General features: G+C 40.8%; 1 protein-coding gene across 1 annotated transcript in view; it reads left to right on the plus strand.

Moving 5' to 3' along the window:
* The first annotated feature begins 237 nt into the window (after positions 1–237).
* GUCY1B1 (guanylate cyclase 1 soluble subunit beta 1) overlaps positions 238–24,091 on the plus strand; it is a 42,970-nt gene continuing 19,116 nt past the window's right edge. The window contains exons 1-4 of the mRNA XM_035112309.2: positions 238–421; positions 980–1,053; positions 20,242–20,342; positions 22,371–22,489. Of these exons, the coding sequence (XP_034968200.1) occupies positions 419–421; positions 980–1,053; positions 20,242–20,342; positions 22,371–22,489 (297 nt within the window). The 5' untranslated portion in view covers positions 238–418. The remainder of the gene's footprint in view (positions 422–979; positions 1,054–20,241; positions 20,343–22,370; positions 22,490–24,091) is intronic.

Here is a 24,091-nt window from a genome sequence, read left to right on the forward strand (position 1 = left end):
GCAGCCTGGTTTGCATCAGCTCAAGCGTCTCCTTCGTCCCCCCATTGTCAAGGCAATCACGTCTCTGCCTCCGATGTCGCCTCTCCCAGCACTGTCGCCACCAGCCCGCATCGACCTGCCTTCCCCATCCTTCGCCACCCCTCCCCTTTCCCCCCTCCCACACCAGCAGCATCCGAATTCCCTCCTCTGCTTCCGATTGGAAGCCACCCTCCGGGCCGCCGTCGCGATTGGCTGCGTTCCGGTGACACTCAAGAGGGCGCATCGAGGGAGGCCGGCGCGAGAAGCCGCTGCTCGCCTGGTCGCCGCCGTCCTCGTCTTCCTCCTCGCCTGCCTATACAGTATCCCCTCGCGGAGCTGCTCCTCCTGCTGCTGAGGCGGCGTCCCTGCGCGGTCGCCGAGGGGCGATCCGGCAGGCGCGATGGTGAGTGCGAGGCGAGAGGCAGATGCGCCACGGGCTGCCGGGTCGCCTTTATGGGGGGGGGACAGCTATTCTGGCAGGGATGGGAAGGGAAGGATGCGCGATAAGGAGCGTGGCGCAGGGGACGGGAATAGCTTCGGAGGAGGTCGCGAGCGGGGAGATGCGGCCGCAACTGGGGCTCCCACACAGCCACGCGCTTTTCTTTCCTGGGCACAGTCCACCTGGAACAGGGACGGGGGTGTTAGGGGGGGGAATATTGGCACCCCGCTCCTTTCCCTTGCAGATGAGTACCCGGGTTGGTACCCATCTCCAAACACCCCTCCTTGGCTTTGTGGTTTTGCCTGAAGCTAGGCTCTCCTGTAGGCATCATCCACCTGGAGCAGGTGAGGGGGGGGGCGGGGGAGAGAATAATCGATGCACCTTTCTTCCCCGTTTCCCGAACCCAACCCGGATTCGTACCCGTGTTTCCACGCACAAGCACATCATAAGCTTCGCCCCCTTTGCACATTTTTGAGAGCCTTCCACCAACGCGGCTTTCCCGCTTTCCCCCCTCTTTGGCAGTACGGATTCGTCAATCACGCTCTGGAGCTTCTGGTGATCCGGAATTACGGCCCCGAGGTCTGGGAGGACATCAAGTAAGTGGGCGCCGCGCTCGGCCTCCGCCTTCACCTGTCCGAAGGGCGCGCGCGCCGGCGCCTCGTGCCCGCCCGGCTGCTCCCCTCTCCTCCTTCCCGCGCCCTGTGAGGGAACGGCGCGACCTTTCCCGCCGCCTTCCTCCTGAGGGGACTCATTTTCCTCGCCGGGTTCTCACGCTCCGAAGGGGCGCCGGCAGGAGGCCGAGGGAGGGAAGCCTCTCCCGGGGGAGAGAGAACGAGGAGAAGGGCGAGCGAGCAGGGCGGCCCTGGTCTCTCGGGTCCTCGCAGCCGGCAGCGGGCCCGTGGGAAGAGGCGAAGCCAGCCGCCTCCACGAGGCCCGGCTCCGCAACTGGTGGGAAAACGAAGTGGGCCGCGAGGAGGAGGAGGAGCAGGAGGCCTGTGGGCTTTCCGCACTTCCCACGGCGGCTGCCTTCCAGGGGTGCGCAAGTGCCGTTGTGCTAGGTTGCAAAATCGTAGAGTTGGAAGGGACCCCCAGGATCATCTAGTCCAACCCCATGCAATGCAGAAATCTCAGCTAAAGCATCCATGACAGATGGCCAACCATCTCATTTACACCCGAGAAGGTAAATACGCCTTGAAAAGTCGCAGTAAACCCACATCTTACCAAAAACACACCTAAGGTCATATATGCAAGGACTGCAGCATCTCCAGACCAGAACTCTTCTTGAAGTTTTTAAAAGCAAAACAGGGGAAGCCATATTTGTGTTTGTTTAAAAAGTGGGGACTTCTATCAAGCTTCCCCTCCACCTTCATCTTGTTTTGTTTAATATGCACACACAAAAAGAGTTTGGGAGAATTTGAAATCTTAATGATGTTGGAGTTGGTTCTGACTGTCATTATTATCTTACTGTGGGCTATTCATAGAACTGGCCTGTACGGTAAATTATTCTTCAGCAACCACTGTGATTTTCATGCATGTTTTGTGAGTCTCGAAGATTGGGCCCAAGAGGATATAAGCATATAAGAGGATGCTTTTCAATCAAATCCACATTCCCGTCAATGTAGGTTGCACAGTTCACATAAATTGAAAAGGGCTTTTAAATGTGAGATGAGTAATTGAAAGCGTGAGTTTGCTATGCATAAATAAGGGTGAAGAGGTATTCTTGTGCTATATGCATTATGCTATCAGCACAGCCTTACAGATTTGCTCTCTGTATTAATTCTCAAGAATGATCTCCATTGCCCCATTACTGAATTTAGAATGAAAACACCTCTTGGACATCATTCAGAAGCATATACTGTACTGAAACAGTGAACAAATGTGGAATTTTGGAGCATAGTGTAGAGCACAGCTCTACATCTCCATAACATTTCACTCAGAGGCTGTGAAAGCTCTGGATTGGTGTCTAAATGCAATGTTGGAATGGACGAGGGCCAATAACCTGCTTGAATTTTGGGAAGATAGAGGCTCTTTCAATGGGTGGTTCCCATGTCCAGAAAATAGGCAAGTTATCTGTTGCAGATGCTGATGACTTTTTAATTCTGTCATCCAGACAATTAAGAATACATTTTCCCACCATGGTTAGCTGATTTCTGATTTTAATTTTTCACATCATATTTATTGTATGGTTTTATGTAAAGTTGTTATAAACTGCTCTGAATTTTTTTTTATGAATAGTGATACAGAAATAGTTTTATAAATAAACAAGTAATCTTTAATTCACACACACATGCATCTAGCCTCTCAGAATCACAATTTTGTATTTAATCAGTGCCTCTGGTTATGTGCAGAATGCATGACTAACACCAGTCACCAACCAGAGATGAGCCCAGTCCAGGGTTTCAACCTTGCTTTACAAAGATATCAGCTTACTTTAAATATCATGCAGTGAAAGTGTGTCAAAGAGAAGAGCTTAACTGACTAATACGTCCTCTCTCAAATGCACTCTCCGATCCCTCTTGATGGAATGTAGTTTTTCTGAAATCATTCATGCTGATCCTCAGAATGTGCTGCTTTCAATCAAAATTGAGTCTATAGCCTGCCGACCAGAAGGGTAATGTGGTTACTTGATATACATTTTATAACACTCCCCTTGATTAGGTTATCCATGCTTTTTTTCTCCTTACACATACCCCAAGTAAATGAAGAAGGAACTGGTGGTTGCAGTCTTGGTATGGGTCCACCCACAACATCTTGGTTTATGCCCACCAAGAATGCCTTTGGCCCATCTCCCAATGCTGAGACTCATTGCCTCTGTTTGTTTTCAAATGGACACACTGAGGCAATCCGCAGTGAGCTTTTATTTTCAGAACGAAACCCATTTCTCAGTAAGTGCATTTCAGGGGCAAACTATGCAAGATTGTGTGTGGACTTTGTAGAAAAAACAAGCACTCAGTTGCCATTGAGTCTAGAATAAACCATGTGTATGCAGCCTCGTGTCCTCCTGTTTCACTTCCACCAAATGACTGCTGCTACTTACAGAGGTTCTTCAGACGAGGGGAAAGAATAGGTGGATGCTGTTCCATCACAGGCTTCCCTGATTCTACCAAGCTTGCCCATGATTTGCATGGTGATCAAGTTGGGAACCTTGCTTCCTAAAGCCAGACTACTCCCACCCTCCTTCATAAAGCACAGTTACAATCTATCAAAAATTGTCAGGCCCCTGACACTGAAGGTGAGGTGAAAAAGAAGGAATTATGGAGAGAAGCTGGAAGGATTTCACCAGATTGTGCAGGAGACTGGACAAGTGCAAAAGAAACACACTGTATTTATTATCTATTATATTTAATAGAATTTATATACTATTTACTGTGCCTCTCTTTCCCACATGTCACTTTGGCAGACAAGGCAAATAATTTCTCTTGTGATAGCATAACCCCTATGTATTGTTTTAGCTGTGAGCAGTGTGTTGAATAAGCACCTTTGAGAGATTATTCCCCCCCCCTACAGTAAGTGAACTATACAGTATATTTCTAATTTGTAGTCTCTAACTCTTGTACTCTCATTTCCTGATGTGAATTGTAATGGTGATGAAGTAGTGTGTATGGCTTTAACTCCTGCCCAGACATGTTACTGATATATACTTCAATTTTCTTAACTAAATTTGAGCTAAGCCTGGTATAAATTAGATTTGAATTATGCTACCTTAATTCTTGGAGGGAATGCATAGAGAGGTCCATTTGGCTATAGCTGAATCTAGTCATTACAGTTCTTCTATGATACGGTAGTATTTTCAACTGGTTAAGCCTGTCGTTAGCATAAGAAATAACAATACAATCCTATGTATGTTTTCTCCGAAGTAACATTAAGATGCGTAGACTAAATTTCATTAAAATTCACAAAGTAACGCAGTTTTCAGGCTTCAGACATGACCAACCACAAGAACATACACTATATTGACACTAACAAATACTCCCCCCCCCAGGCAGAAATAAAACATTGTACTTAAAAAAAATCCATAATAGCCACTCCTTATGCATCATGTTCAAACTGACTAAGATGTTTGTTTCAGGGGTTTTTTTCCCCAGAAGTCCAACATGGCTGTCTGCTTTACCCTCAGTTAGGGCTTACATCATGGTACCAGAGTTACTTACCTGGAAATTACAATAAAGCAAGAATTTTAGCTTTGTGTGCACACAGATAGACACACACACACACACACACACACACACGACAGATGATGATGCCAAATTTTATTTCATATTGAATGTCTGTAGCCAAGTTGCAGCTTAGTTAGTTTTTATCAATTAGCAAATTTAATTTGTACTCTCACTCCACTGCCTCTTAGCCTTAATGGTTTCTCTCAAATTTCCATTTAGTGATGGGAGAAATCCCACAAAGTAGAAATGATTCTTCATGCAACTATTAAATATGGAGGACTCAAAAGTAGAGTCACAGTCTAGAGCAGGGGTAGCCAACCTTTTTATACCTACCGCCCACTAATCCATCCATCTTGATGGTAAAATTGCCTTACCGCCCACCAGTGCTTGATGGAAGGAGGATTCAGCTTGTGCTGTAGTACCTACTACCGCCCACCTAGAATCCTGAAACGGCCAATAGTGGGTGGTAGGGACCAGGTTGGCAACCCCTGGTCTAGAGGTTCCCTGGCCCATTGTCCTCAAGAGTTGGAAAGTCATTGCCAACCCCCCCCCCAAAAAAAAACATTTTCCATGATGTAAAATCATTTTTTTTAAAAAAAGAAGGAATATCAGTGTATCTCTGTCTTTGAAGTGTTGTATATGGAAGTTCATGACAAAACTGCATTTATTTATATCTTCATATTTATAGTCCACCTGATCTCACTGCATCAGGATGTAGCTGGATCAAAGGCTAGAATTTCTCCTAGAATTTTCTAGCTGGACAAAGTTATCCATAGCCAAGAAGTGCCACATCAAGATCAAAGGCATGCAAGCAAAGGTCCAGAAAACAGATTAAATCCAGATGTGTGAAACCACAGAACAACCATTCTGCCAAGAAACATTCTCAGAGAGGAAGGCTGAAAATAGTGGAGACATAGCAATCAGGTTTGGCTAGAGCAGTAGCATCCAGGGTTGAGTTTCATAACAGAATCCCTGAAGATTTCGGTTCATTTGGTACTCTGCTCTTTTTGACAATGAAACATGGCCAGCAAAGAGATCCCATCTTGTCCTAACTGGCTTTTTTCAGTAAGCTATCTTCACATGTTCCTTCCCCTCCCACGTCTATGTGTCAGGCAACTTAAAATATAGTTAAACCAGGAAGTGAATAACTTAGATCCATTAATTTCAGTGTGTCTACTCTATGAGAACTTTGCTGGATACAACTATCTGAAAGTCCTAGTCAGATAATTGGTCTGTATGTATTCAAAGAACACATGAAAGGAAAGCAGGGCTGCATGTACCTGTCCTGTCAAATACATCTAATCCTGTTGGTAGCTCCACTTCTGAATGCACAAAGATGTGAAGGAGGATTCTAAGCATGTTCAAAATCATCATGTGAATGTTGGGAGTGAAGCAGATGGGATTATTGGGGGTGGGGGCAGAGCATGTTTCCCTTGCATGTGTTATTTGAGCATGAGTAGACCTAATACTTTGGTAGTGCTAAACTCATCATACTCAGGAATGGCCCTGATTCCATGTAGATTCTAGGGCTGTTGCATATTTGGTACCAGTACCTGTCATTTTTAGCCTAAAGTTGCAGAATAGTGCATGCTGCTTACTTGGCACCAGTTGAGACTAGCTTAATTTACCACTTAGCGTAATACAGTGGTACCTTGGTTTAAGAACAGCTTAGTTTAGGAACAACTTGGACTAAGAACGCTGCAAACCCAGAAGTAGGTCTTTTGGTTTGTGAACTTTGCCTTGGAAGCAGAACATGTTCCACTTCCTGTTGTGTGTGTTCCATTTGTAAATTGAGTCCCCCACTGCTATGGGAAAGCACACCTTAGTTTAAGAATGCTTTGGTATAAGAATGGACTTCCGGAACGGATTAAGTTCGTAAACCAAGGTACCACTGTATGTTGAATTTTGTTTTCATCCTTTATAAGTGATAAGGGCAAGCAATCAATTTTCTTCATTAAAAAATAAATCTGACCACAGTGAAAATGTAATAGTAATAAAAAGTGATTTAGCATCCTCTCCTGCTCACTTCCCAAAAATAACAGAGATATGTATGATGGGATCTTTGTAGCTTGTTAAAGTACAGTTGTCATATTTAGCTTTTAGGAACTTGGGGAAATTTGCCCAGCTGCAATAGTCTGTAGGTTTAGGCTTCTATACATAGAAAACATTTTGCTTCTGCTGAAAATGCAAAAGAGTTTTGTGCTTAGATTTTCCAAGACTTGCTAACACAACTAACTGTGTTTTGTACAAACCTCAGCAATATGTAGATGACAAGGTGATACACAGCAGTAACATGTGTATTTGGGGTTTTTGTGTGAAGGCTTGAGAACTTTCTTTCATGACGTGTCTCAAATGTTTTAAAAGCACACAGAAATTGACAGAAATGTGACAGCATATCCAATGCCTATTTACTAGAGTATACTCATCTGTATGCTGCAGCAATCTCAGAACTATGGAGGAAATACAACAGTGTTTATCAACCAATGGAGCGGACATTGTTGGTGGAATGGAGTCCTGCCTGCGTATCCCCTGCAATCTTCTCCAGAGGGTTGAGGGAGGGATTGGCTGCAGAGGTAGAAGTCCCATTACGCAAGTGAAAGTTTGCTCTTCCACTCAGTTGTGTGAATGGCTTTCTTATAGTGAATTGCAGACACATGGGGAGGAATTTGTATCAGAACCCTCACATGGGAGTTGGAAGCTTTAGCCTTCAGGCCCCCCATTGTCCAAATCTGGATTGGGCTCCCAGTATTTGCAATTTATTTGCATGGGGAGAAGCTCCCTTTTCTTGTGACTGGCATCTTGCATATTTGATACTTTAAAGATACTAAAAGATACTAAAAAGATACAAAGAACTATCCAATTTCTGAAGTTTATAATATTGTTACAATTCTCATCTACAAAGGGATATTTTTGGTAGGACTATAGAAGTCATTGTGTTTCAGCTGAATTTTAAAGAATTTAAAATCTGCAGGCACTGGGAGAGTGAGTAGGATTTTTGCCTGTAGTCTTTTACTTCATGCCCAACTTAAATGCAGTTTTAATGGCTATGAATAATCCATCCAGAATACATCAATAGAACAATTCATTTCTTTTCTATGGCAGAAAGAAAGTAGATTTAAATTGTATTTCATTGTAGCAGTTAGCTATATAAAAAAATGAAAACGTATATCCAGGCTCAATATAATGCATGTTTTTGCTCTTGGGTAAAACAAATGACTAGTGGTCTTCCTTGACTTGTAATTATTTTCACTAAACAGATATATTAACTAATCAGTCATGTTCATAATGACTAGAAAAGGAGCCACATTTTCTGATTCCTCAGTGATAAAAGATTGATTAAACTAACGTGGTTAATTCCATTTTTAAACATTTAATAGTTTTCAACCATTTAAAGATGTGCACTGCAACCCTATATATGTTTATTCAGAGCTAGGCATCATTGATTTCAGTGAGACTTACAGGTAAGTGTGTATAGGACTGCAGTCTTAAAGAGCTCAGTTGATACCATCAGCCATTGGGTCTTTCTGAACCATGTTCAGAGGTTCAAAATTCTATGTGGAATCACAATGTGTAAAGTATTTTTTGTTGCTGTCTTGATCCAGAAGCATGATTGGTAGTCCTAAGCCAGTACCTGGAGGCTATTATCAGATGAAAACTGAACCAGAGAACATACAGTTGCAGATGGCTTCCATTAAGTAATATTAATGTATTCAGCATTATATTAACATGCAGTTTTGAAGAGGTTGGGTTGCCCGTTCTGGATGGGTCACGCTGCCCTAGAAGCATCAAATTCATTCACATTTTAGAAGTGCTTGTTGACCCCATTCTGCTTCTGGATGCCTGTAACAAAGAGTGCTTTTAAGCAGCTGAGGTTTAATTGCTTGCTGCACTTGACTTGATCCTGTAGGACAAGAAACCTGCTATAAATATCCACAGTTTGGCAACCTCCTGTATTTTCACTGTAAGAGAACTCTCCATGGGGCTACAAGCCATGTACTAAATGGCTATCTAGCTTTTCACTGGTACAGACTGCAAAGAGCATGCTGCAGCTGCTCTTGCTTGACTTAATTACCGGTAGCTACTAGTGAGCATCTGTTAGGGTAAAGGTGTTAAACTTTACATTTATCTGTTTAATCAGTCTTACTCATGAGCATATTAATAGGGGATATTCTGCCAACTATCAAGTTCTTGCAGTTTATCATGGGCACAGAAGGAATTGATGGATTCATGGAGTTGACTCTCCCACAAATCAGGACCCCCCCCATTTTCCTGCCACTGGGGATATATATATATATATATATATATATATATATATATATATATATATATATATATATACACACACAGAGAGAGAGAGAGAGAGAGAGAGAGAGAGAGAGAGAGAGAGAGAGAGAGAGAGAGTCTGCATTCAATACTTAGGAATTTGTATAGGAGTAGAAACTGTACAAATAAATTCTTAGGTAGCATTACTAGATTTTAAAGCATCTAGCTAACAAGGTGAATATTTTTCCACCCCTATCACTTGATTTATTCTTTTCATATAATTTATATACATCTTTTAACTAGAAATTCCAAAACAGTATACAGCAGGGACCCCAAACTAAGGCCCAGCCCAATTACCTTCTAAATCTGGCCCGCGGACGGTCCGGGAATCAGCATGTTTTTACATGAGTAGAATGTGTCCTTTTATTTAAAATGCATCTCTGGGTTATTTGTGGGGCATAGGAATTTGTTCATCCCCCCCGATAGTTCGGCCCCCCACAAGGTCTGAGGGACAGTGGACCGGCCCCCTGCTGAAAAAGTTTGCTGACCCTGGTTACAGCAATAGCAGTTTGAGATAACCTATATATACATAGCAGGTCTCTTGTTCATGGCAGCATTTATGAAGCTCTGAATCAGGACAGTTGTTTCAATGAAATTTGGGATGAAAACACTTTTGTCCAGAAAGGGATGCATGGGATTGAAAGGTTTACCTACCAGCAGCCTCTCAAAACTTCCTTTTAGCACATTAAAAGAAACATTTTAAAAAACATGTTTATTTTGGTTCAGACATGCTAATTCATTCTGTAATCATGGTAAACTGTGAACGTTTTATATCATTGTTCAACACCTTCCCCCGCTCCTTAATAATATTAAAAAATTCACAATTCCCTACATGTTATACACTATCATATTGCTTCATTGCTTGAATGTTTTCAATCACCAAGAAGTAAAATAAATATTCAACACAAAGCCTTGCTATGAACATGTGTGTTTTGTTGGATGATTTTTTTCCAAGTGTCACTTTGCATTTTTCTGATATTGAAAAAGATAAAATACACCATGTGGCAAGAAGGCTTCCTTTAGAAAATGGAAATCTTGTCCAAATGAGGAGAACAAAAAGGAACACAAAGTTTGGCAAAAGAAATGCAAGTAGACGATAAGGGAATATAAACTAAAAATTGAGGAGCACGTTGCTAAAACAAAGGCCACACAAGAAATCTTTACATGCATTAGTAGCAATAGACTGACTAGGAAAACAGTTCCATCTTGGGATGATATGGAATCGAAAGTTAGCTGAGGAAATGTAAGGAGATTGCAAGAAGTTGAATGGATTTTTGCATGCCTCTGTCTTCACACTGGAAGATAACTTTCAGGGGAAGAGAGTCCAAGGGACTGAGGCAATAATGGTTACAAAAGATGGAAATTATAGGCCTTAAAAGACAAAACAGACGAACTGCTGGGTCCAGGTAACATCTACTGTACCCAGGAGTTCTTAAAGAAGACAAATGTGAAATTGCTGATCTAACAAAAAATTGTAGCTTGTTCCTAAGATTAGCCCCCGTACCTGAAAACTAGAAGGGACATCAGAAATTACAGGCCAATTAATGCCTCTTTCAGGAAAACTGCTGAAAAGTACTGTATTAACAAAGATAAAACTCTCAAACATATAGAAGAACAAGTCTTGCTGAAGTCCTTTCTTGGTAACCTGTTAGAGTTCTTTGATAGTGTCAACCAGCATATAGAGGTGATACACTTCACACCATCTGCTTAGCCTTTCAAAAAGCTTTTTATTTTATTTTATACAAAGTACTTTAACAAAGATTTCCTGAGTTAACTTAGCAGTTGTAGAATAAGAGGAAAGTTTATCTTTTAGTTCTGGTTAACAAATAGGAAGCAGAGAGTAGAAATAAATGGACAGTTTTCCCAGTTGGAAAGATGATTGTAGAAAGTGGAGTCACCCAAGGGTGGATACTGGGACTTGTTCATAAATGATTTAGACTTAGGTGTGTGCAGTGAGGTAGCAAATTTGCTCACAACCAAAAGGGGTTGTGAAGAGCTTCAAAAAGATTCTTCTGTGTGTAAGCAAGTTTAAAGTGCTGCACACTGGGACAAAAAAAGAGCTAAATTTTCAATGCTCATTGAATGAGACTTTGGATCATAGTGAAGCGCTCAATAAAAGTGTCAACCTAGTGTGTGGCAGGTGTGAAAAAGGCAAATTGCATGCTCAGAATCATGAAGAAAGGGATTGAAAATAAAATGCCAGTATCATGATGCCATTATACAAATTTGTGGCATGATTGCACTTGGAATACTGTGTACGGTTCTGGTTGCTTCACCTCAGAAAGGATCTTGCAGTGTTGGGAAATAGCAACAAAATGAGCAAGGGAATAGAGCAACTTCCCTGTGAGGAAAGGCAGCGTCATTTGGGGGGTTTAATTTAGAGAAAAGGAGTGTAAGATGAGTCATGAAAGAGTGTACATATATGCATGGCGGAGCAAGTGGACAGAGAAGTTTTTTTTATCTCTCATAACTCTAGAACCTGGGGACATCCAATAAAGCTGAATGTTAGAAGAGTCAGGAGAGATGAAAGAAAGTACTTCTTTGTGCAGCGTGTATAAAACTATAGAATTCACTCCTACAAGAGGTAGTGATGGCCACCGGCTTAATGGCTCTAAAAGATTAGACAAATTCATGGATAATTAAGGCTACCAATGCCTATTATCCACAATGGCGAGCTTCTACCATAACTGTTAGAGGTTAGTGTGCTTCTGAAAACCAGTTACTAGGAACCACAGGTGGAGAAAGTGCAGTTGCACTCAGGCCCTGGTTTTGCACTTCTCATTGGCTTCTGGTTGACCACAGTAGGAACAGGATGCTTGGGCCAGATGGGCCATCATCAGGCTCTTCCTGTATTCACCATGTTTGCAGACTGGTTACTATTATTACAGAAGAGTCATAAATATGATTTTTTTTAAATGAAGCATTCTTTTAAATTAAATTTGTTTTATAAAAGAAGCTAATGTGTGTTTGGAATATTAACACACAGTTTATTTTATATGTTACATCTGATTTTTTTTTAAAAAAATGATCAATAGATTATATGATTTTGAAAGCCGGCATTAAGCACACTCATGCACAGTCCAGAGAACCAGCAAAAATAGCCATGCATTCTGAGTGTTATAAATAGAACTATTTACTTTATGCAGAAAGTCAGTTCCTTGGACAGATTCCCATTTTTATTTAATTTTGTTACTCATAATTTTTTCCACTAACTGAATGTTTACAATATTTACAGAACCTTTAGGAATGAGGCCGGCAATACACCCAGCTTATGAAACATATATGACCTTGTGTTTGACCTACCGGTGGGGAAACTGGAGGTGAAAGAGAACAGGGCTTCTGTAGCTCTAACAATTGTGTAAAGGGAGCTTTGGCTGGTGCAGTTTGTTATATAAAACCGATAGAAGTTGAATTCCCCTCTTCTACGCAATATGGCAGGTACTGGAACCCTGTCATCCTTTGCTTTTGTCACCATAATTCCCCAAGTGGTATTTATGGAGAGTCACCCATGGCATCGATTCAGGGCCACACTGTGACCTCCAGTATATGTCTGCCATGTAGAATTCAGGCCTTACTCTCATATTTTATTTGCAAGCAAAATGCTTGCCATTTTGACAGATGAGGAATGCAGGCTTGCAATCCATTGGGCCTCTGTGTTCCCTGCCCACTGAGGTGTCCTTTTCATTGGAAGTTGGGGAGCCCAGTGTTGAGAATAGGTCAAGTTTTGTTCTCATCGCAAAAGCATCCAGACCTGCAGCACTTCACTTTCTCATAAAAATGAATGAATGCAATTTGTTCCTATAGTAAGCAGGAAAAAGATGGTGACATGTAGTAGGCAGCTTACTCTGTTCTGCACTTTGGTGATGCTAATCAGTGAGAATCAATCCTGCTCTGAGCTGCATAGCCCAATTTTTATTTTTGCAACAGCACTTTGGGATCAGTTAGTCTGACAGACCTATTTGCCCAGTGTGAGCTTCTTCAAGTGGGGAATTGTGCCAAAACTGCCCATGTGGAAACTCAATGCCTTGGCTGCAGCAGCATACTGAGAAAGAAGCTTTCTTTGTAACAGAATGATTAACCTTTAGGTGTGTCAAAACAAAATTAAAAAAAATCCTTCCAGTAGCACCTTAGAGACCAACTAAGTTTGCCATAGGTATGAGCTTTCGTGTGCATGCACACTTCTTCAGATACACTGAAACAGAAGTTACCAGACCCTTATGAATAGTCAGAGGGTGGGGGTGGGGGTATTACTCAGAAGGGTGGTGGAATGGGTGATTGGCTGATAGGAGTGGTAAACCTGTTGATCACTGTTAACCACGGCAATTGGTCTTGCAGGAAAAAGCAAGGGATGAGGTGCTAAAGAAAGCTTTATCATATATAATGAGATAAGAATCCAATGTCCTTATTCAGACCAGGTCTCTCCATGGTTTTAAGCTTGGTAATGAGTTGCGTGTTATGGTGTGTGTTATTGTTATGGTGTTAGCACTGGTATCATACTCCAGCACACTATATACAGAGATCACCAAATATTTCACGATGTGAACCCAGAGAGAGACCTTAAGTGACCAATGTTAAAGTTTTTCAAATTCCATATCTTCCCATGGTTGATGACCTCTAAGTGCTGTGCCTCCATCATTTTACCTTCTGGTTTACCATGCTGTTGGTAAGTCGGTGAGATCCAAATATAGTGCCATGCACATACAGTAAGATGCAAAGCTTCGTGCTTCTATACAAAGGAGGAAGATATTCAGCCAATGTGATGAGTTTGGATTCTTCTGGCAGCCAGGCTGTAACACATGAGGTTATGTTACATGCATGCATCTGGGTGTGTTTGGGGTTTATTCAGAGGTGAACATTAATCTCAATTGAGGTGACTTTTAAAAACCTGATTTGAAATGGCTGCATGATAGTATCTGTTGAACAACAAGGGCTGCTTACACACAATAGTGGCAAAAGGCCCAACAGAAACAATGCCTGACATATAAGAGCAACCTTGGATTTTTTTTTTATTTTAAAAAACCCCGAACGTGTTTTAAGTGCCATACACATACGCAGGAAAAGTTTAATTGCAAGGGAATACAGTTCTGTGCTATATTTAATTGTTCATGGCAGCATAGTACGTAAATTTTTCCAGGGAAGCTTGAATATATTCACATCTATGAAGTTTGTAGCACTTTCTTTTACCCTTCTTGCATTGTAGCCATTCTATGTTGCAATTGCCCTCTTGGGAGCATTGCTACAAATGAGCTCTTCCTCTTTATATTAAACATTTATCGTAGGGAGTTTCATAGTGAATAGGAAATGTATTATAGATAAAATGTCAAGGTTATATGTCACAAGACTGAAAAGCTTCTAATGTGACCATAAATCACAGTAAGGAGAAACACTGCAAGCTCTTAAGTTTGACAATTGTAGGGGGGGGGGATTATATTGCGATCTTGTTTGTGTGTTTGGATACTTGCAGTAAAGTTTTACTTTACAGTAAAACAACCAGAATGGCTTGACCTCAGCTGGAAATAGTATTTGCACCCCCCCACACACCTCTTGTATGATTTCATCCGACTGAAGTTAAGAACTTTTCAGTCCCATATCTACAGTGTGAGAGTTGATCACATATTTTAAAGCTCTCCCACTGACTTTAATACAACTTAAATGAGCTTAGCTTTGTTTGAATTGTGTCCATTTAAAGTGAGTTCTGCACTCATTGCAAATTGATTTACATGTAATGCTAATCCAGACCTTGGCTTAGTACAAATCCACAAGCATGGTGGTTTCTGGAGATGAGATCATGACCGCTATGTGAACATGTAACTCCAGCAGATAAAACACCCTCATGCTTTCTCTGCATTTTCCAGCATAAGCTTCAAAACATCTAGAAGTAGGGGGGGAATCAGATAAATTGGAAGAAAACGAGGACAGCCCTTTCATACAGTAAGAAGAACAGTCTGCTACGTGTGATAAAATTTAGGGAACAGGTGAAGGAAGAAAGTGATGTCTGAACTTTTAAAAGTTTATCTTGGCTGTGGGGGTTGCCATTTGGAGCTCTGCTTCAAACAGCAAAATCACCTGGGCACTGAGAGAAAAAAAGGTTGGATGCTGAACAAATGATGTGGAGAAGGAGTATGTCTCATTAGGTTATTTCTCAGAGTGTGTACTTAGGATTGAAACCTGAAGTCATAGTATTTGCACATAGTGAAATAATGCTGCATATCCAAACTTGCAACTGAACTCTGTTGTCTCCAAATCCTCAAAACTAAGATGCCCAATTACTCTTGGCCGTGCTAGTCCTGTGTCCTTTTAATGGCTAATTCCTGTTAGTGTTTCAGCAGATACATTCTGCAAACTAGAAGGCAATTTTGAAAACAATCAGTTCCTGTTACTTTTTTCATCCTCATTTCTTGTGACATATAAAAGCATTACAGGGTTTGAAAACAGTTGTGAAATATTTAGTCATGGTTGTAAATTAATACCTCCACTACCAGTGACTTGAGAGGAGAATATATATATATATATAGAGAGAGAGAGAGAGAGAGAGAGAGTCTCTAATACTTGGCAGGTATTTAGTACATTTTAGAGAGCCAATACATTGTATTTAGTTACAGCACAGTTATCATAATAATTTGGTATATATATAGATGTGTTTTCAAAAGACAAGTTGATTATCTACAGAGATCTGGAGTTAAACTCCTTTGTTCGCCTTTCTAGAGCTGTTGTTAAGCTCCCTCCCCCTTCAATATACATTTACTGGGTTTTTTGTACAGTACTTTAATCTAGTTAAGCACTGAAGCACACCCTGTTTTGAAAAGAAAGATGACACCAATCATAAATCACATTGTTTTTCTATTTGTTTGACTTGGCAGCCATTTTAAAAGAAAACCTCCCACGCGTAGACATTAAAAGCTTGCTACTATACTGGATGAACTTCATGAGAAACCAACCTCAGCTGCAGATGGGAGTTTCCCAAAGATTTCTGCCCAAGGCTAGTTTTGAACCAGCATCTTAAGAAGATCACAGTTACTGATTTTATTACCTCAGTGGTTAGGAACCTACAATTTGTATAAGGATTCCAATATTTCACCACAGATCACTACCTTTGGAAGATAATTTGCATTGAAAAGTATGGATGAAATCTCAGAAGAATATGACCCCCACAAACGTTTCTATTTTGAGATTTCGGCCTTACTTTCTATGGCAAGCTTTTTTCATGTATCTTTCCATGTGGCAATATTGCTAATATTCTCTTTGTAATAGAGTATTTAGGTTTGGATCCAGACTTCCCCTTCTGCAGCTTCAAGGGCTCCTTTCATTGTAAATGGCTTCAAGATCCAGCAGAGCTTCCCTGTGGAAGTAGGACCCAGGGAGGAGATGTTTTTCATAGATTGTTCACTACTGCTCCTTTCATCACCTGTCAGACTGTTCTAGGGGTATGTCAATCATACAGAGGAGATTTTCAAGAGATACTGGGGGCTTCAGGGAGCAGGAGAGATTGACAAAAATCACCTTCTCCTCTTCTGCCCTTGGATGTGTCCACTCTCTCGAGTTCTGCCCCCAGCGAGTCTGATTTCAATCCCGAGTGAACCAAATCTAAGAGATACAATGTGGTTGTGGCCAAGCAAGGTTTTGAAAACTCTCTTGAGGTCTGAACCAAACACCCTGTTGTGCACCATATCTTGACTTATCCCTCTCAATTTCTTATGAATATATATCCATAACTGCTCCAATGTATTAATATCAACAGGACCACATGAGCCAACTGCCCAGATTGGCATTTTAGTCTGCAATTCCTATTATAATCAGTGGGAATTGCACCATGTTCCCAAGAGTAGCTTTTCAGAAACATTGCAATGTATTTCAAAACAAACAAAATGCTTTTTCCCATGGAAAGTCCAAAGCAGACAGTACATGAAATAAAAATTAAAGGCTTTGCTGGGTTTAGCCATTGGATTTCTGTTGTGGGCCATTTTACACATAAACAGAAAGTTAGTACTATTGTAGCCATACTTAACTAGTGTAAATGTATTTTAATTTGTTTATGACCAAGTTTGTTTTATTTATGTTGCTCACAACCCAGTCTCACAGCCACCTGGTCTTGCATTGGACTTATTTTGTATCCCAGGTGGTATAATGAGAAAATGGTGGTGGGGTGGGAAGAAAGTTGAACATGTGTGTGTTTGTGTGTGTCCTGTTATTGATGCCCTGATGTGTGTGTGTGTTAGAACATGGGGGAGCCACACCCACTTTGGCACATGGCCTCCAGAAGGAGATGAAACTCTTTGCCAAAAAATGCTAGCCACCTCCTGTTCCTGTGTGACACACACAAATGCTTTCCCCTTGATCACTCTAAATTCCAAGGACTAGATAAGATGGTTGAAGAGAAATAATATGTGTGCATGTTTGTGTGGAAAGCAGAGATGTTCACTCATCCTTTACAAGTTTGCTTTCAGAAATAAGCAATGCCTGCCCTAAGTATTCTGCAGGATCTTGGTACACCTCCCATTGTTTTTTTATCTATGCAAACCCTTACTGAAAACAATTAATGCTTCTTGTCCCTGTACATGTTCCCACAATTTAAAAATATTTATAAAGTGTGTATCTACTTCAGAAACAGTGCCCTTGATTCATTGCATTGTGACGCTTGTTCCAAAGCAGACGCAATGATATGAAGGCTTGGCTAAATGATATGCTAGTCCCATATTCTTTGTGATGACGTAGGATGAGATTGTCTACAGTCTGCTAAGGTTCAGGAGTCACTGAGAGAGGATAGACATAACCACCCTGCTTGTGGTAACTGTTCGTTTCTTCTCTTTTGTTTTCCCCAAAGCATTTTATTATATTTTTTGGGCATAACAACAAGCAGCTAATGTCCACAACTCTTACCGTACAAATATACTTTTTTAGTGTGGAAAGATGCACACAGTAAATACTGCTCTATATTTCTGAATACCGCTCTATATTTCTAAGAAGTTCTGTCTAGCCTATTCTGATGAGTTAATCATTCTGATAGTGTAAGTTGCCATGTCCTGGCAAGCCAGCCTGTAGCAGCATAAACTGCTTATACTTCCCAGTTACATGCTACCTCCATGCCCACAACCTCTTGAAGTAATAACACCAAATTCTTGTAGAGATATTTTTCCCAATGGCCCATGATAGACAGAAATGCAAGCACTTGTTTAAATCATATCTGAGAAGCTCCTATAAACTACAAATCACGATCTCTCTGGACATTCCCATTGCAAATGAAAGGAAGTTCCTCTCATTCCACACTCCTTGGCAACACTTGGAGGGCAGTGAATTATTTATGTCATGCATTCTTTGTGAGATCATATGTCAGCACTGATTTGTGTATTCTAGCTATTCTATAGAATTGTATTATATTTTCTACATGTATTCCTATTCTGCTTGGGGCATCGCTCATTTGTGCAGTTCTGCATGCGATTCCCCGGGCTCCACTGAGATGGTTTCTGGGCCAGCATTTTATCAAAGAAACTGAAATAATTTTTCCATTGACAATTTGCTCAAGCAATCTTTCCTTTCTGATGAGCACTTTCCAGCGATAACAACTTTTTGCTTGTCAGATGAAGGTTCTTGATGCTCAAGTACTACATAGAAGTGAGTGAGTTGTATGAAATCACTGATGGAGCATATTAGGTTTCCCAGCCCAAGGGCAACATGTTTGGAGGAGGGGGCATGCATCTACATGTTTCAGTCTTAAACAAAGACAGAAGAAGAAGAAGAAGAAGAAGAAGAAGAAGAAGAAGAAGAAGAAGAAGAAGAAGAAGAAGAAGAAGAAGAAGTGTGCATGCACACGAAAGCTCATACCAATGACAAACTTAGTTGGTCTCTAATGTGCTACTGGAAGGATTTTTTTTATTTTGTTTAAACAAAAAAGTTAGTTACTATGATTACAACTGATTCATTTTCTTTGGGAGTGGCATGTTTTTCAGGGTTCATTGCTGCCTTGCCTCACTCTCAGCCCCAAATGTTTGCATAAATAAAGCTATGGCTTTTCATGCCATGCTACTTTGTGTGTTCTGATTTATTGGTTGAAAAAAAACAATGGAGGCAGGTGCAGGAGCCTGCAAGTTAACAATTAACTCCATTTATGGTAGCCATTATTTTTAACATTTGCTTTCTGAAAAGTATCTCTCTCTCTCTCTCTCTCTCTCTCTCTCTATATATATATATATATATGATAATTTCTGACCAAAATGAACATAATATGGCTGAAAATATTTCTTAAATGGGATCAAAGAGGCGAACATGTATTTTTCCATCATTACACTCCTCTAGGAAAATAGCATTTCCCCAGCATTTTGTTGCTAGGAAAAATGCAAGTTCCTTTCCCTGCACAGCTGATAAATGTGGAATGTCTGGGATATGGATGAGTGAAGCTCCTAAGCACATCTTGACATTTGTAATACTGCCAGTGATTAAGGAAACAACTCCTCATACTGTAGTTTGGGGAAAGTTTTAGATTCTGTTACTTTGGTAATTTTCCTTAATGGTGAGGCTGAATGTTGTTGTGTTATAGCACCTGAAAAGTGGGGTGGCTCATATAACTATTCACACACACACACACACACAAACAAACAAACACACACAAGCTAAAATGGGATACAGCCATTTCGAGACTTGTTTCTCTTGCTCCATTTCTTCTTCAGTTGGTTGAAACCTGGATGTTTCTGAACACACATCTTCCATGTGAGAGAATCAAGAAACTACTCTCCTATAGTACTGCCTTCCTTCTGCAAAAACCCCCTGCTTTCTGTCCACTGGATAGGGGTGGATAATGATGTTAATAGTACCGAAGAACTGGGACTTGGCCTACTTGATTCTTTCATTTTATCTGTTCATCAACAGACAGAAAAACAGTACATTGCAGACTTAATTATATTTACAAAATTACCGGTAGAAAATCAATCCAACTATTATCCATTTCTCCTTTCTATATTGAAAAAAATTATTGAAAATGTTATAGTATCAGCACATTATCTCTTTCACTATCCAAACTTTTTAAAATTGGTAAAATTAGATTAATTTCTCAAGGTATCATTGAGGGAACATCTTCCAGTTTTGAGCAATTAGTATGTTAGCTGCTGATATAAAATGAAAACCAACTCTGTAGTTTGTTTATTCCAGACTGCCTTCAAATAATTTAAGATTGCTGTCTCTGGATTGTATGGTACCTTTATACCTGGCATACTCTCAACCTTCTCAGCTAATAAGCAACTGCAATATTTACTTTTTGGCTATGTTTCCCACATACATATATTGATTTTATGTTTTTCCTGTGCTTTGTTTTAGGCGGGAGGCACAACTGGATGAAGAAGGTCAGTTTCTAGTCAGAATTATCTATGATGATTCAAAAACGTACGATCTGGTTGCTGCGGCAAGCAAAGTCCTTAGTAAGTATATCTTTATTTCCTTCAGCACTGATTAACATTTAAGGAAAAACTGAAGTTTACATGTAGTTAGTTCACAATGTTTGCTGATTTGCATTAATGCATTTATTGCGTTGCAGTTTTTCATGCCACACAAGCATCTTGGGAATGCCAGTTTTCATTGCTAAAAGAAAGAGAAGGTGCTTGCGTTTACCTTATCATGTTAATGAGGTCCGGCTTGTATGTTTTGGGGAAGTTTTGCAGTCTCTCTCAATGGTGCAGGCCTATTTGCAGGCTATCATACCAGCCTCTTCCTGCTGTGAATAATGCAGAATGTCACATGGCCATACCAGAAATAGCTCCCAGGCTGAAAAACAGTCTGCAAAGAGTCCCCACATGACTGAGTGATCTCAGTTTCATAAAACTTTTTGAAAGAAAAAGGACCAACCAGATCACACACACCTTCCCTGTCTTTGGCCATACAACAGGACAAGAAATGCTCATTCTCAAGTGCTGTATATAACTAATCCTAGCTGAAATCATGGTTAGTGTTTAGGTGTCATTGTTCTTGTTTATTTATATGCTGCCGGTCAGGGGGACTCCCTACAGGGAGCCTCCCCCCATCATCCGGACCAGCACTTCGCCCAGCGATAGCATGAGCAGCGAGTCAGGAGGAGGGAACGAGGAATGGAGCAGAATGGAGGGAGGGCTCAGTGAGGCGTCCGAGCCCTGGCAACGCTCTGGGGAACAGAGCAGGCAGGAAGGGCTCAGAGACACGTCAGAGCCTTGGCACTGCTCTGGTCGAGGGACAGCGGATGAGGGGCTGAGTGAGGCGATGGAGCCCAGGCACCACCCCAGCCAGCAAGAGGGGAGACCTCTCCTTCCGGCTCCCAAATTGAGGCGCGTGCCCACATGTAGGGCTAAGGGGCGGCGTTTTGGTGTGCCCAGGCATTTATGCTTTTTTTTTTTGGTTATTATTTTTTATTAGATTTTTCAAATAATAATAAAGAACAATCATGACAATCATACTTCCAGTTCCATATAACCACATCCAATGTGTAACATAAAATAACAGCAAAAAAGAAAATACAAACACAGATGAGGAAAATAAAAAAGAAATAACAATGACATATAACCTACAAAAAAGAATATTGTATTAAAATTTCATAATTGTAGATTTCATAACTCCTTAATGGAGCTCCTCGAGTCCCCTTTTTAACGGTTCCAATATCAGTTCCACTTTACAGGTTCCACTTTTTAAATCTCTTATTTCATAATCTACAGCCTGTATAGTTGCTTAGAATCTCCCTCATATGTCAACTCTACAATACTTCTTAAAATATATTCTAAATTTCTTCCAATCTTCTTGCAACTTCTCTTCTCCCCGGTCGCGTAGTTTCCCGGTCAGGTCAGCAAGTTCCATATAGTCCAACATTTTCATCTGCCATTCCTCCACTGTAGGTAACTCGGATGTCTTCCAGTACTTTGCTAGTAAAACTCTTGCCGCAGTTGTGGCATACAAAAACAAATTCCAATCTTTATTAGGTAATTCTCTTCCCATTATGCCCAGAAGAAAGGACTCTGGTTTCTTAATAAACGTAGTCTTAAGAACTCTTTTCAATTCATTATAAATCTTTTCCCAGAAGTCCTTTACTAGTGGTGCCCAGGCTTTTATGCTGGCCCCGAAGCAGAAGGAAGCCATTCCCGGGTTCTGAAAGTGACTAGGTGGTCATGTTTTCTGCTATCTCTGCACTGTAAATAGTATGCACAATAAAACTCTTAAAGACAGCGCGGACTGGAGCGTCTTTACTTGGGAGTAGCCGCAACAACCCCCTGACACTGCCTTTTGGGACAGAAAGGTCAAATGCATCAAAACAAAATTGAAGTACACAAAAATACAACTCACAGAATTGTATGACAGTGGACTCTTGCAATAAAATATTAGAACCCCAGTGCATTCATGTTCCTCGGTAAAGTACTAAATGTGATTTTTTGGTTCTGCAGGGGCTTCAGGAGCTTCAGGTAGTATATAATGTTCCATGTTTTCTTTAGATCTTAACGCTGGAGAAATCCTTCAGATGTTTGGGAAGATGTTTTTTGTGTTTTGTCAAGAATCTGGTTATGACACCATCTTGCGTGTGTTGGGCTCCAATGTTAGAGAATTTTTGCAGGTAAGAAATCTGTGGCAAACCATTAATGGTCAAATTCCAGTGTAATTTTTCGATGGCAGCACCAGTTGTGGCCCAGTGTGGCCTTGGGCAAACTTGAGGTGGGGAGGCAAAAACCTTCCAAGCATCTTGTTGGTCAGCATCATCAGTCCCAGCCAGTAAAGGGGTCCAAGGGGAAGGATTCTGTCCATATGCCCAGATGGGGGTTAATGGGCCATGGAAGTTATGTTTGGCTGATCCAGGATACATACCCAATGGCTAAGCTAAAGCCTTCTTGTAACTGTAATCAGTAAAGTTGTGGCCATTTCAATCCCACAAAGGTTACCATGTCATTTATTGTTTACTATACCCCTCAGGGTTGTTGCGCCTGGGCCTGCATGTTTAGTAAAACCAAGCCTGTTAAGTTCCATGGGACTTACATGTTCATATAATTTCAAATGACTACCTATTCCATTAATAAACTGATTTTACAATTCACATTTAAGAACTGAATTAACACATTTGGTACCATCTCAAGTTAAGGTTCCAGTTGCACACTAAATTACACATGCACATATTCTTTAAATTAAAAGTTATACAAATATGTGAAACTAAATTTGAAAGGCAAGCAAAAAGAAAGAAATATAATTAGTATTTTTAAATACATTCAATTCTTCCTTTTTATATTATGTAGGGATGAAAGCATTACTAATGGAAATACAAAGCAGAATGTAAAAGAGAGGCAGCTTTTAGATAAGTGCAATTTGAGAAATCCCAAGGGCATTATTATGTTAAAACCACACACATACACACACAAAAATCAATCAGACACCAAGTGGTGCTTAACCTAAGATACTTTAGGGAGTAGTTTATTTGCCTTCTCATATTTTAAAATTAGCAACACAGTATATGTTCTATGGCATTTTATAGCACTCAAAAGAATTGCTTGCAGAATATGTCCAACAATGTGCCCCAGGGCTTATTTTTCTGTTTTAAGCTGCATATGCTCCAAACCTATCTACTTAAGGAACACACTGGGCAGTTTACCTGTAACATGAAGCCATGGCTAAGTGTGAACATGCAAGTACTCTTGCTTACTGGCATTGAATTCCGTGTTGAGAAGCCAGGTAAGGAACATGACTTCATCCCATTGGCTGCTACTGTTTGGGGTGAGTTTTAGCAGCCAGGTGATGTTCCAGCCCTACTGGCTCCATTCAACACCAGCCAATAAGAGCATGGGGCACTGACTTCCTTCTCCTCCCCACATTTTCACCTTTCACTGGTCGTAATTTGCATTTGATCAAAGAACTGTATCCAAAATATTTCATTGGTTTGTTATTAATGTCTCTTACATTATCCCCCTTCCAGACTCCTACCTCCCACTTACTTTTTACCCCACCCCCCTTTTGACAGACCAGCTGCTATTGGAAACTCAAGAGCCAAAGGAGCAGGTGCTGCTTAACCCAACCCCTTTCTTGCCATTTTCCCACTCAAAATTTGCACCTTCCCAAGCTGCTTTTCCACCCATGGAGGAAAATATATCAGATCCCTGTATACTTTACCATTGTATGGGGAAAAGAAGCTACCCTAAAGATCTGCTATTATTTTGAGTGTCCAAATGGCAGA

The sequence above is a fragment of the Zootoca vivipara genome, chromosome 9, assembly GCF_963506605.1.
Source record: "Zootoca vivipara chromosome 9, rZooViv1.1, whole genome shotgun sequence".
NCBI classification, from domain to species: Eukaryota; Metazoa; Chordata; class Lepidosauria; order Squamata; family Lacertidae; genus Zootoca; species Zootoca vivipara.